Here is a 14951-nt window from a genome sequence, read left to right as displayed (position 1 = left end):
AATCTCCAGTACCATCGATTCAGATGTCTCCATCTAATTTGTCAGGGTCACAGGTTTTCCCAAGCAGTTTGCCAATGTTGGCATAATAGACTTACCTTGGCTGGCAACTGTCTTTGAAGTTTATCCTTTGAAACTATTAAGTCTTGGGCTTGGTCCTCGGTTTTTTCAAGCTGTCCTACTGCAAAAGACGAAACCCTTTTTCATATGCCACCAGAGGCCCTCTAACTTTGACTTCTGGCTTTCCATTGCCTGTTATTGTCCTTGGCTGTTAAGTATGCCTCTATAGAACAAAAATGGCCTGACAATGGCCATCCAACCCTGTTATCCTCATAGCTACATTTTCTCCATACATCTAAAATGTCAGGCAATCAGATATTGTCTTTCCTTCTACAACTACCCAATCCCTATTAACTGCCAGTGTAAGTTGTAACAACTGGGACTTGTGACATGACTGTCCTCCACCTATCATCAGTGATGGGGTTTGGGCTGCTTATCTTTAAGTGTATACCACACAGTCTCTACTACCTATTTCCGTATGTGCAAAAACTGAAGCAATTTGTAAAAAAATTGGAATGCTTTCCAAAACAAACTGAAAATACAGAACAAAAAATTAAATATAATATCAAAAGTACTTAAGTGAAATAATAGGTTTATTCAAAGAGAAATAAAATGTCTTGGGTAAAGCTTCTGTAATAATACTATTTCTGATACTGTATCTCTGAAAAATGGCTAACTAGTCACCTTATCACTACATTTAAGGCATTAATAATAGGTACCACTGAGGATATACATTGTGAAGAAAGAGAATAGGTCAAATACTAAAACACACATATCATGACAACTCAAGGTGACATGAATATTTAATGAAAATTTAGAATATAACAACATATGACTTTCATTCTGTGGACATAAAAGGAAAAATACAGTAATTCATTTTACTCATTACATTTTACAAAATCAGACAAATGAATGAAGCAGTATTTTTTAATAAAAGCAGTAATTTAATTTCAAACAAATATATTACCATCCTATTCCTTTATCCTGTATATATGTATCTAATTGGCAAAACATACTACTTTACTGAAATCAGTAACAATCCAATCCATGATACTTCAATTGGTTCGATCAATAAACATCTTACATTTGAAATTCATTTTTCTTATGCCGTAAGCTTGATTATCAGTTCTATAAAAACGCTACATCCTATCGCTTGGCCCATTAAGTGTAACTAGCCTTCTGCACAAGGCTAAGTGGCTAAGGTACTTTTGAACATCCACCCACAATTCATCAAGCGCACACACCCACTCCTGCTCCTCTCACACACGGCCACTAGAGGACAAGCAGCTCCCCTAGTTCTCTTGTTCCTCATAGTGAGCATAGCCACTAGCATAGGTCCTTCCTAAATTCAAATTAGTAAACAAATCTGATGACTCAGTGTCTGAATCCTTTCTGCCTTCTTCTTCTTCCTCTTCATCATCCTCTGCTTCATACTCATCCTCCTCCTCATCGTGGTAGTTGGTATCACCATACTTATCAGATGAAAGGTTCTTCCAGTAGGCATCATACCCAGAAGCTCCATCTCCCTCTTCAGCTCCGGTCTGCCTGCCAAATTTCAGGGAGCGTGCTATAGAAGACAGACATGTAAAAGGCATTTGGTTAGTTCCAGTCCTCTACATTCTCATCTTCCTCTATAACATTTCATGAATTTCATTGGCTGCTTTAATCCCAAATGAAAAAATAGGTCATATTTTCCTAATTTTTTCACCTGAGTCTATATACACACCATAAAAGATAAAAACTACAGTGTCATTTTATTAAATCTAGAAAACAAATTAGACCAACAGACCACTCCAAAGGTAATGAGGCATGTTTAAAACTAAAATACCTTCTGTTTGGTCACTGACAGTTTATTTTCAAATCACATAAATCACAGAATACAGTTGATTTCTTATCAGTACATTTTTCTTAAGACAGCTATTTTACAGTGTAGATGCCCTGAAAAACAAAGCCTGTCATTTCTTCTGCCTTAGTAGTGACACAAAGTTTAGTGCGGAAGATCAGCAAAATCATCAGTCTCACCTCACTGTGCAGCTACATCTATGATTAAACAAGGCAGTCAGTCACTTAGAATTATGCTTCCATTCTGATATGTCTGGTTAAGAGTCAAATTTCTCTTTAACAAAATTGGGAGCTGCATTACTATAAGCATGCTTATAGTAGTGTTATTACTTCACAAAAAAAGTTACATAAAAACCATAAAATAATTTCCTATAGTAGTGCTATTACATAAAAAAACATAGGTGCTCAAATACCACACGCCTAAGATAGCTTCAGAGTAAATTTGACTTCTAAGTACTTAAGATTACCACCACTTTAATATGAAGGAATTATAGCTACTCAACTATTTAACAAGGAAGCTTCAACAAAAATTTAAAAATCACTCTTTATCTTAAATTTCAGTATTTGCTGTCATTAACTAAGGCAAATACCAAATATCAAAATGAATATTGGTATATTTAAGTAAAACTGAAAAACTTTACCGACATATTTTCCCAAGCTGTAAAATTCCACTTGCTTAAAAGAACACATTCATCTTTTCAAATAAGAGGCAGTAAGAAAAATAGACCAAAAAAAAAAAAAAAAAAAAGATAAACTTTGTCTAAGTATGAAAGCAAAAATCAATTCCTTAGTATCTTAAGGGCCTTACTTGACATGCTAAGGTCCTTAGTCTCCTGCGTTTCATGCCCACACTTAGGACAAGGAGGCTGTTTTCCTTTTTCTTGCTTAAACACTTTGCTCCTTGTATGATCATCACAGAAACAAGCCTACATAGGAGAAGCAAAATAAGTAAATAAATAAAAATATAAAAATATACAAAAAAGACAGTATTCATTGCTTTAAAGATATAGCTTTGTTAAGGCAGTAAGATTAAGAATTTTGTTGGGACCAGTCACACTTTTCATTTCATTTTTTTAACAGAAATGATTTTTGTCAGGACTCTTCTGAACAATGATCTAACAAAAGGCAGACTAACTATATTGAGTATGACATGTAAATACATTTAGCCGTTCAAAAATATTTCAGTATTCATAAGGCCCCTGACGAAATGAAATAATGGTGAACAGCCTATTTACTCTCACACAGTGTATAGTCTAACTGGGGATGGAGACAGTGAAAGGGCAATTACAAGACACTAAGCACTGAAGGGGAAGTGCAGAGGGAAGAGCACTAAAGCAGACATGGGGTTTGGGAAAGGCATCTTAGAGACACAAAGTCTTAATCGCGACATGAAGAATGGAAGGGCAATAGGGTAAGCAAAGATGGAAAAGTACTCCAGACAAAGAAAACAACACAGACAACGCCTGAACGCCATTTGGTAAAACTAGAACAGAACTGGAAGATAAATAAGACATAGGGTTAGGAATATAAGAACTAGAGAAATGCTTCTGAGAGGAAGGGCATTGGCTACATCTGTTTAGTAATCTTTGATGAACAAATGCTAGAGAATAGGCCTAAGGACACAGAAAAATTTGGAAATCTTTACCCAAACTCTTCTAGGCAGGTACATTTTGACATTAATTAAAATAGACTCTCATCACCTTGGTCAGAATGTTCTCCATTAAAAACACAGAGCCAGGATTCCAGAGAAATGTGCACTAGTCACAACTCTACTACAAGGTGACTAGATGACCACTGGAAAGTCATGTAAGCCTTCTCAACTTCAATTCCATAATCTCAAAAATAAAAGAATTAAACTATATAATTTTAAGGTATCTTATACATTAATTACAGCTACATATAATCCAAGGACTGGTGGAGGGGTATAAAGATTAAAAACGAAATCTAAAAAGAAAAAATGCATAGGTATACCTTACAACGGAGACACGAGTGCTGACCAAGCCGATTGCACGAAACACCTGTGGGAAAGAGATTAATCTTAAATCCCATTATTACATTCTTAGAATTTTCCTTTGTCTTTTATCAAATCACTAAAAGCTTGCAATGGAAATACAGCCTTATAGACAGCTGCCTGTCTTTTGGGTTCAAATGTTATAAAACACACAAAGCTCCCATGCTGCAAATAAAATAATTAAATTTATTATTATACATTCTGCAAAAGGCTAAGAAAGGCTCAAAAATGATATATACTTCAAGATGCTCTTTTAATCTTTGAGAATTTTATATATAAATATTGTAAGAATTATATACACATGCATACACACATATTGTGTGTGTGTAGTATGTATGTTGTATGTATATTACAGAGATGACTTATCTACTTTAAATTTATAAGTAAGTGTAAGAATTAGGATTTCATAACAGAACAAGAACCAAATTAAAGGAAGAGAATACCTGGGGAATTTCAGTCTTTTTCCTATAATAGTAACTACTATTTAAAAAGGGCTTTTTAAATGCCAAGTACTACATACTATTGTTTTATATGGAGTCTCATTTCAATGAACCTTCCAAAAAAGAAACATCTGTAAAGTTGATACTATTATCCCAGTCAGTAATGCTGGTTCTCAACTGGAAAATACATGAGAATTTTGTGTGTAGGTTAAATACAGGTGCCTGGCACCCACCACAGACTTAAAAGATAGAATCTCCAGGGATGAGACCTGGGCATCCACATTAGTTTTAAAACCTCCACAGGTATTTTTGATATACAGTCCTGTCTAAGAATCACTGGAACCAACTAGCAGAAACAAACAGGGTGGTATCTCTTACTGGAGGGCATTTGGAAATGGGAAGGAAGAAGAGTGAGGGTTTGGTTTTTACAATAATTTGAAGGTAAAAATGACATGTGGTAGTCTGAACCAGGAAAGGTGTAAGTCCTGCAACACCTAATCAAATCAAGCCTACAAAATGAAGAACTGGCCCAACCAATATGCCAGTGGCATCCCTGCTGAAAAATTTACAACTATATTCTGACTGTTCTGAGTGTTTTCTAGAAACAGAAAATACAGATTGAGTTAAATTACAGTTCATGAGAAGCAGTATAAAAAAACCTGATTCCTTTTTCATTAAGATTAATACACTATTCAGAATCTTGGGTATAAAGAACATCTAATATTTAAAAACTTACATTTAAATGTTTCTGCCTCTAAAACCTGGCAGCTGGCTTGATGCTCAAATTGATCATCTTCACAGAGAAAGTTATGGCAAAAAGAACAACTGAATATTCTGCCTCCTATTGGATTAAAAAAAAAATACAAATGTAAATAAGATAAACTTTAATTAAGAAAAACTCCTATCTATAAAACTGCTTAGAAGAGATGGCAAGTTACTTTGGAGGTACACCAAAATTGTTCAGCCATTTTTTTTCTGATAAAAGCTAAAATGAAAACTGTTGGAAGTCCTTGAAACTAAACTGAAACTGAAAAAAGGGGGCTCTTACTATCCACTAGCTACTCATATAACACTCACAATGCTCAAAAAGACTACCTGCTCCACCCCAACTCCCTCCACGTTTGAGTAAACAATACTAGCATTGACAATAACTGATAGTATAGATCCCTTCTCTAACTACGCTGATAATCTAAATAGTACCGATAGTTAGGATTGACAGTATCCTGAAAAAAAATCTCAAAAATAGCATGCAAAATGTTTCCAAGTCAACCTTCACCTATAACGAAGCTCACTGCTTGTGTCCAATGACTCACCATGGTCCCACACGCCTCGTTCACATTCAACACACTCAGCATCGGTAAGAGGGCAGGCACAGGCATGTGTACTGAGACATTTCCTACCATGGCAAACCCAAGCTTCACAGAAGTCACATATTGCACCCTGTAACCAAGGAACAAGAATAGATAATCATTATCACCTGATCACCTGCAACCATTGCTTAACCATGACAACCATAAAAACTGTATACATTTAGCAATTTATCAACCCTCAATGATAGCAGGTAGCTTCATTAAAAAATTGTACTACTCACTCTAAGCCAAAATTAAAAAGGGTTCTCTGAAAAACAACTTAACAGCTACCCACAATATACAAAACTCAAAAGTTACGTATCAAAAGAAGAAAAGGTAAACTGCACACTTACCCTAATATTATTTAATTAAGTCAGAGTTGGAAGTGTTTTCCTCAAAATGAATTTAATTCAAATGGACTTTGGAGGAGACAACAGTTTAAGCTTTCTTGTCTATAATAATTCCTGTAACTAAATTGAATTTTTAAATACTACCATTTCTGATTTTTAAAACACCTTCTTATCTATATAATTTATAAAATAATTGCATAGCTTTTCTAGAATTACTGAGAAATATGAAACTTTTGCCAGCTTTTTTTCTCTTATGGAAACTTATATTTTAATAATAATTACACTTCTTTGTGGAAAATTTTTTAAGTAAAATATATGGAACTAAAATACAGGGTAAGATTCTCCAATTCTATATCAAGAAAAGACAATAACAATACGTCTTTCAATAAAACATTGACACCTATTGAATATTAAAAGCTAGAAAGAATCTTAAGAGAGTAGGATCAGACAGGCCGGGCGCGGTGGCTCACGCCTGTAATCCCAGCACTTTGGGAGGCCGAGACGGGTGGATCACGAGGTCAGGAGATCGAGACCATCCTGGCTAGCACGGTGAAACCCCATCTCTACTAAAAAATACAAAAAAACTAGCCGGGCGAGGTGGCGGGCGCCTGTAGTCCCAGCTACTCGGGAGGCTGAGGCAGGAGAATGGCATAAACCTGGGAGGCGGAGCTTGCAGTGAGCTGAGATCCAGCCACTGCACTCCAGCCTGGGAGACAGAGCGAGACTCCGTCTCAAAAAAAAAAAAAAAAAAAAAGAGTAGGATCAGACAATCTTTCCTTTATAAAGGAAAAGCATGGGGCCCAAGACTAAATCCAAGTCCCAGAGTTGGATTACAGGTGAGGTGAGATTTAAAGCCAGGATTTCAGAATCTCAATTCAGTATTCTATTATTCAAGACTCTGAAACAAATGTAGCGAACAACAAATAGGAAGAATGTTTTTTGACTTGCAAAAATGGGTTATCAGTATAGCTAGCAAATCATCAACTATCTCTCTTGGATCAGCCAGAGTTCTTGCAAAAAAGAGATGGTACACTCAAACTAGGTAATCCAGAAGAGTTTTAATAGAGATAATTTACAGAGGACAGGGAAGGACTTAGGACAAACAGGAGAGGACTACCTGACCATACAGAGAGGAACTGTGGTCCTTAGAGAAAAGACAAAACCAAACCAGGATAACCTGGTAGGGAGTGAGATGAAAGAATGAACACCAGATCTTATTCTCCTGCTATTCTCAGGGGGAATCTGAGGAGGCAAATATAAAATATCCAGAAAATCACTTTTCTAGAATTTATAACTAATGATATATGACTCTACTTAAATGTTTTAAGAAGAAATTATTCACATTCAAAACACACGGTGATTTTAAAAAATAAATTTGACTGAACTTAAGCTACCAAGGAAGACTGAAAGGGTTTCTGAATAAAGATAACATTGACAATCCTATATTTAAAATAAATAGCAATTCACAAGATAATTCTCGCTCCTTGCTTCTATAATATATGCACATATGAAATATAGGTCTCCCTCATAATAGAAGTTTACATGTTCTTGGAAATTTACCATAAATAAAATATTCCATTTGACATAAATATAGTATCATTTTCCTCATGGACTACAATTTGAACAAAACTTTATTTGAACATAAAATCATACAACAATACAGTAAAACTGGTTACCTCATATTTAAAAGGAAAACATGTTTTAGTAAAAAGAGCAAAATACATCACATAATCCAATTGTTTTTATTATTCAAAAAGCTGAATTTACTTAAAAAAAAATCCTGTATGTAATGAAGAGGTATGTTAAATATATACACTTTTCTGAAATGTAAAGTTTTAAAGAACACTATTATCCTAGGTTCCGTTGGAACTAGGTTGCTTATTTAAGCAAAGGCTTAAACATTGGTTAAGCAGGGCTTTCAGTACACTAAATACTGTTTTGTGAAGCCTGGTTAAGAGATATTAGAAAGGTACCACTGATAAATGAAATTCTGTTTAGATCAGCATGAAAAGTTTCCATGCCTTGTATATTTCCTAATAAGAAAGAAAGAAGCAGCTAGAAACAAGTGGGTACTAAGGGAAAATCATACAAAAAGCATGCCACTGATAATCCAGATAACTACAGATTGATTGTAACAAGGGATAAAGCAGTGATATTTAGAAAAAAATAACCATTGATCAGAATGTCTTTTTCTTATCCTTGAAAACGTACTAGTCTAAGAGATAAGAAGAAGCTTACCACCATTGCAAGGCCAGTACTGTATACACCAGCATGCTTTATGACACAGTCTGAAGACTTCATCATGCACTTTGTTTTCCCTAATGAAGAGAAACATTTGCACTGTTAGTCTTGCAAAGGAATACATACCAGTACTCACGAATTCCTCTTTTATCCAGCCCAAGTTCCTGAGGAAATAATTTAAAAACTAATGAAATTGAATCAGTATTTACTGCTTACATAACTAAAAAGAGAAAATAGATGTAACTGAGACTTCATTACTCGAATCAGACTTTTCAGATTTCAAATTTACTAAGAAATCTGTAAAATGAACTAAACAACAACATATATGCTAATTTGTTTGTACTAAATCAGAAATCACAGGTTATGCTTTGTAATCTAATGATCATTTTAACAGTTTAAAAACGTATGAATCTTCAGATTATTCAAAATATTTTTAAAGGAATGCTTTTTTATAATAAATTTTACATTTTATAATTCACAATACAAATTGTGGTTTGAAGTTATCATTTCTTTCCACAGAATACCTCAAACAAACCAAATGATTATGTAACTTATCAAGTTAATGTAATTTTATCCAAACATAAAAATTTACAAGAAAGCCCCCAGTTAAACATTTTCCCAGCAAAATTTTGAAATGGTGCCCAAATAAGCATAATAAACGATACGGTGATACAGCTACAAATCACCACACAACCACTAAACCTCTGATCTAGAAGCAAATTAAATTACCAACCCAAAACACTATCAGGAAATTTGCTTATCAGATATTATGTGAGAATTAATGATGACATTAATCATCCATCTGAGACTCCACAAAATGGAACACAAACCATTTTCCATTATCTTGATTTCCTAAGGAATAAAGTTAGACAATAGGAAATGGGAAGAGGAACTGGAAATGAGAGGCAGCAGCTACCCAACTGTTCCATGTCCAGCACTAAGAGTCAGTAAATGAGAAATGCATCCATCTAACAGCACTACAAAATTTAAGCCCAGAGACACTGAAAATATGGGTAAGTCCCAGCAAGAACTTACCTCTTAATCTTCCACAAAGTCTATTTTCTCACTCTACATTCATTACGTTTTGTGAAACAAGGCTATAAAAACTACCATGAGTGTTCCATATAGGCCAGTTTTCTCTTTTTCATTAACTGTAGAATTGAAAAGATATATTCTTTGAAATCTAGAACTACACTAGAAATATTCAGGGATATAGCCCTAAACACTACTAACTTTCTGGAATATTATTATATATAAACACATTTAAATGAGGCATACCCCAAATTGTTCTACCTGAAATTATTATCTCATAAATAAAAGTGATACTTGTTCATCAAAAGTTGGGGAGGGATGTAAATCTAGAGTAATAAAGTTAACGGTTTATTTATTGCAAGTCTTCAGAACTTCTAACATATAAATATATAATAGAAATCTCCCAGATGAGAATGAGAGGAGGATGCATGCAATATTTCTCAAATGTATATCCATATATATTTTTCAAGAAATATCCATTAGTATTTCAGGTAGTCTGTGGAAGACTATTTGGGAAACACCCATCTTGCTAACATTTAGTTTTATTTTGAATAATCATTTCAGGGTACAAGTCTCCACCTATACTTAAGAATTGGGCACATGACTTAGGAACTTGATTTCAATAATTTGAGAATACATGTGAGGAAACTCATGAATCACATGGTAAGCATCAAACTCACAAACTACTGATCACAAAATAAGTACCAGGTAAATGTGGAATAAAATTATTCCCAATGGTCTAACACACTGCAGGTAATATCAGCAGGAATCAAAATGTAGATAAGTAAACAAATAGATACTGACAAGACTAAGGTAGTATAACTAAAAGTTCAGGATCCCCAAATGTTATGTCTAAAATCTGATCCTTTATTGTTTAAAAAAACTTAATGGTAACCTATATTTAAATTGTACCTTAATTATTTTCCAGCATTACATCAAAGAGACAAAATCAAGACTTGATAGTTTTTTGGTAGGCAACATAACACATTTTGTTATTTTTTTAATGGTAAAGCATAACATTATAACCAATTGTAAGCACTGTAACCAATAGCAACAAACCCACCCAAGTTCAAATTGATGAACTACCAGTTTATAAAAAGTTTATGTCCTTAGTTATTACTTACTTACCACACTGTGCACAAATTGGTAACTTCTGTACAGAATTACAAAAGTAGCAAAATGCTCTATTCTTCTGCCGCCTTGTCATGTAAAATAAAATTTTAAAATATGGTCAATGTCAAATAAAAGGTCAGAGGGACAATTTTAGTAAAGGTAGATAGAAAAAGAAATAAAATTTACCTCTGACACTTGTCACATTCCTGTAACATATAAAAATACCACATTAATTTTTCTGCAGACTGAAAACTGCAAATTTACTTGTATTACAAAGAATAACCTGCTTTTCAGGTTAAAATTTAAGTGACACTACACTAAAGCTCCAACTCCACCCATGTATACAAGCATCTACCCATGCTTAAATAACAAAGGTATGTAGGAGAGAGAGAGTCTGGGTAGATTCCAGAGGAAGAAGTGGCATTATCACGAAGGAGGCTAAACACATTGGTAGTTTATTTTTCAGTTGTTTGTAAGGAATAAAATATCACAGAATAAACATAAGAAACAGGAGAGAATACAAAATAATAAAGTTCACAGAAAATCCAGAGTCCTAAACATGGTTTTAAAAACTCTCCACAATCTGGCCCTTAACCACTTTCCAAACCTTGTTGGCCTACTCTTTTTAGACTCAAGTCACTAATGGTCAGCCATTCCCCAAATATGTCTTACATTCTCTCTTCTCCATGTCTTTACTTATTCTAATACTTTTCCCTGAAAAGCGCCTACTACCTGTTGAAAGTTCTGGTGAAAATCCCACCTCCTCTGTGAACTGTACCCCTTCCACACACAGTCAACTTTATCACCTCTTAGTCCTAATAAGTACATTGTACCTTTATTGAAGCACTTCTAAAATCTAGCTGTCATTATATATATTTAGGCATGCCAGTCATTTATTGTTTTCTCTGCCTAACACCTCTCTTCTCTGGAAAGGACTCTTACATACAGAAGAGAGCCTCACTGTCACATTTGTGCTATGTAATCTGGCCTCTCCCAACCAACCCCAATAAATGTTAGTCCTGGGACAGGCACTGGGTCAAGTCCAGCCTTTCAGAGTTCTTTCCTTCTCTGAGGAACAATATGTGATGTGAGACATGCAAGCTACCTGCAACTATGAAACCAAACAAATGGAGTAAAACAACATGAAAAAATGGAACTAATAAGGAAGAAGAAACAAAAGCAAAAGATAGAACTACAAGTTGTTCCACGTTCCGATTGTCCCTGAGTCCCAGGTATATCCTTCCCCTTCCCAGCAATATGAGTTATTCCATTATCCATTCAATAAACTATTTTTCCCTAAGGTTAATTTAAGTTAGATTTCTGTCATTTATAAACAAACAAATCCTAATATACAAGATAACTGAGCTATGAACTTCTGGAAATAGGGCCCATGTAATTCATCTATGTATCACCATCCACAGTGTCTGAAATAACACCTGGCACAGAGTAGATGCACAATAAACGTTTGCTAAATTAAGCTACATTAAACAATTCATATATGTTTGACAAAACAAAAGGAAGAGGGAAAAAAAAGAAACAGTGGGAAAAGAAAAACAAAGAAAGGAGTAGAAATAGGGAGAACTGGAATAACTCTACAGTCAGTGAAAGCAAAGAGGAAATGATGACATAATTGTTTTTTCACGTATTTCAAAAAGCATATTTCAAAAGCAGCAACCATTCAAAGCAGCCCAGAAATTATCAGGGCTAACCCACTTAGCACATGCAGATAAGGTAATAGAACAGGAAGCCAACAGATGTTAAGTAGGAAGTTCAGAAAAGAGAAAGGAAAGAATAGCTAAGAAAATATGATGAAAACCCAACTAATAAGACAAATTAAGGCATTAAAGAAACTGGAAAATGAAAGTTTCTATTATCTATTCTTGTCCAATATCTACCTTTATCACCAACAGTATGTGAAGTAATACGCTAGGTTTTATAAATAATATAAAATCCAACAAGAATCACTGCTACTCAGTGAAATCAACGGACGAGCCAGAGATACTAAATTCAGTAACAAAATATATGCAAAAACACTGTCTTCACTAAAATTTTATTCAGGTGTACTTCAGATAAAATAGTATATGGTTTTTTCAACTATCAACTGATATCAAAAAAAGCTGATACCATTGAAGCATTACATGGATGTTTGGCCAAATCTATAGTGCTTCTTGATGCTCTTAGTTGTTTTTCACGTTCTCGGCGGTTCTCAGCCTTCTTCCTCGCACCAGTCTTTTTTTTAGGCATTTTCCCCTATTTTGACACAAGAGAACAGAAAAGATATAATTGACTGCATTTACTATTTTAATAAACTAAGAAATAGTATAACAAAGTATTCTTATTCTTGTTAAATGTTAAACTCTATCCTTTTGATAACTAAGCACATTCTAAGCCTTACGAAACGTTAAGCACGTATTATTCCAAATGAAGCGGGTGACCCTTAAAACAAGGCATTTATTGGCACTTACGATTCTAAAAATGTAAACGTCAAAAAAATTTACCCTAAAAGACAAACTGGTTTTCTTTTCCCACTAAGAAAAAAGTTTCTCCAATGATAAAGTATTCTACACCTCATTAAAACAAATGAATCATGTATCTCATTACCAAAAAAAAAAAAAAAAATTAAAAAGAGCATTATTTACCCAGTTTATATCACCTTTTTGAGCTATATATTCAGATGACCTGACGCTGCCAACACCTTAAGTAAAACAAGTCTAGTTTTTCCTATGTAATATGTAAACAAAACATCTGTCAACAAAAAACACTATTAACTACAAAGTCAAAACATTCCGAAGACATTTAAGGTATTAGTTGCTTTGCATCTTTAGCAAATGCTTCTCCCTCTACACGCACTGAGCATGTAATTTTAACGGGGTTCAAATTTATGTTTAAGAGTATGTTTAATTTTCATTATTTAGTTGAAATACAAGATTCTTCTAAACTGAAGTTTTCTGAACTGAATGCTCAATTAAAAAAAAAAAACAAAAAACCGGTGGTAAGCAGCACGGTAGCAACTGAAAAATAGCCACATTTAATAGGTGGTTACTTCGGTAACGTAACGCCCAGACCACTAAGTCACCATTCCAGTATGTAAAATGACAAAATCTAGAGGGCGCGCTGCCCTGGCCAAAGAACCTCAGAAAATAATCACGAGGTGATCATGCGGATGAACTTTCTGCGTCCTCAGAGATATCCTTTGAATCCTCTGATAAAGTTAAATCTCATTTTTTTTCCCTCCAGTTTGTTCTGCACGCTCAAAAGAGTGAATCTTCTTCTCAGACTTATATGGGTTCAAGCCCTTTTCCGGTAACACTCCAACTTCTTGCGGGCACTGCGCGTGTCACCAAGTGAGGAAATACGCACGTGGCACTGCGGCTTTAGGAGTCCAGCCTGGAGCTGGAGAACCCAGTGGGGCGGAGGGGCATCCAGGGGAGAAGCGGCAGAGGCGCCAGGCGGCTTGGGGACCCGCAACTGTCACCCGCCCGAGGGACACCCTACCTCGTGCGCGCTCCGGGCAAACCTAGCTCACTGTCACCGGGAGGCCGGACACAGTCAGGGGGCCGAAGGGCAGGGAATGGCGTGAGGCCCGCCCGCGACAGCAGTAAATCCAACTCGTGGACCAGGACTCCGGGAAAGAAGGTACTAAGAGCCAGGGAGGCTGACAGCCGGTTCCGGACACTAGGAGACGGACCGGACGTCCTTTTACGACAGCAGCGCCCTTACGGCCGACGTCACAGGAAGGGGCCCGCCCACTTCTGTTCGCTCCGCCCCTTCCCCGCCCACACCTGCGGGGGCCAATGCCCCATTCCTAAGCAGAGGATCTTAAGAAAAGACAGGAAATGCGAGGGAAAATAGGGAAGCAGACGGAGGGAAAGCGGGGGAAGGCCCCCTTGGTTTTACTTTTTTAGAAAAAGGAGGAATCTAAAAGGAAGAGGAAAATGAACTCACAGATTTGGGACTGGATCAATTGACTCAAACAGCAAATTCATGCTTACTTCTGTTGGAAACCTTTTATCTGCCGTGCGTCACATCCCACCTTTTCTTGGTTGCTGCGCTAAGCTGTGCCTTCAGTTGCCTGATGAACTTCAGTACTAGCCTCCCCGTCTCTTATTTCTGTTTTGCCCTCTGGATTCCATTCCTTTGTGGACAAATCATCCCACATTCTCTGCCTCTAATGTGTGCTCTGCCCGCTTTTAACTGAAACCTGATGATCCTCCCCCTGCATCAGAATCTCCTTCTGATCAAGCACCTTGACCTTTGCATAGCCGACCAAGCTGGGTTTCATAATCTCTTTTAGAGCTCTGCCGCACTTAGGATTTAGTACTGGGCCTATTCCTCTGCTTTTTCTGCCCTCCCACTGGAGGAGATAAAAGCCCCTTTATTTGCTACCAAAAAGGCCTTCTGGAATTTACTCTTAGATTTTGATAGCCAACTAACCACTCCCAGCTTTTTGCTATTTTCAAAGAATCAATTTTACTTAGCAATAACAGTCAATGCCACTGTCATTAAGATTACTATT

General features: G+C 35.9%; 1 protein-coding gene across 3 annotated transcripts; it reads right to left on the bottom strand.

The window, feature by feature from the left end:
- Positions 1 to 842: 842 nt before the first annotated feature.
- ZNF330 (zinc finger protein 330) lies at positions 843 to 14617 on the bottom strand. 3 transcript variants are annotated; one of them, XM_015139224.3, is made up of 10 exons: positions 14428 to 14617; positions 12560 to 12685; positions 10622 to 10641; positions 10451 to 10521; positions 8288 to 8367; positions 5664 to 5790; positions 5087 to 5191; positions 3871 to 3917; positions 2708 to 2825; positions 843 to 1624 (listed from the first exon to the last, which is right to left on the bottom strand). In XM_015139224.3, the coding sequence occupies exons 2-10, from the start codon at positions 12677 to 12679 to the stop codon at positions 1350 to 1352; spliced, it is 963 nt and encodes a 320-aa protein (XP_014994710.1). In that variant the 5' UTR covers positions 12680 to 12685; positions 14428 to 14617; the 3' UTR covers positions 843 to 1349. The 3 variants fall into 3 exon arrangements, with proteins under 3 accessions (XP_014994710.1, XP_014994709.1, NP_001253639.1); XM_015139223.3 differs by having other exon boundaries at positions 14381 to 14602; NM_001266710.1 differs by lacking the exon at positions 14428 to 14617 and adding an exon at positions 13931 to 14039 and having other exon boundaries at positions 1041 to 1624.
- Positions 14618 to 14951: the final 334 nt, after the last annotated feature.

Source organism: Macaca mulatta, chromosome 5 (assembly GCF_049350105.2).
Source record: "Macaca mulatta isolate MMU2019108-1 chromosome 5, T2T-MMU8v2.0, whole genome shotgun sequence".
NCBI classification, from domain to species: domain Eukaryota; kingdom Metazoa; phylum Chordata; class Mammalia; order Primates; family Cercopithecidae; genus Macaca; species Macaca mulatta.
Note: the sequence above shows the minus strand (reverse complement) of the source record. Positions and strands in the feature narration are given on the sequence as shown.

What these genes read in the sequence shown, in the direction of transcription:
- ZNF330 (XM_015139224.3), bottom strand. Translation starts at nt 12,679, where the DNA reads ATGCCTAAAAAAAAGACTGGTGCGAGGAAGAAGGCTGAGAACCGCCGA. An exon ending in AGAGGCAGAAACATTTAAAT is followed by an intron (nt 3,918 to 5,086) that starts GTAAGTTTTTAA and finishes TCTTTCCCACAG; the next exon opens with GTGTTTCGTGCAATCGGCTT. An exon ending in ACTCGTGTCTCCGTTGTAAG is followed by an intron (nt 2,826 to 3,870) that starts GTATACCTATGC and finishes TCTCCTATGTAG; the next exon opens with GCTTGTTTCTGTGATGATCA.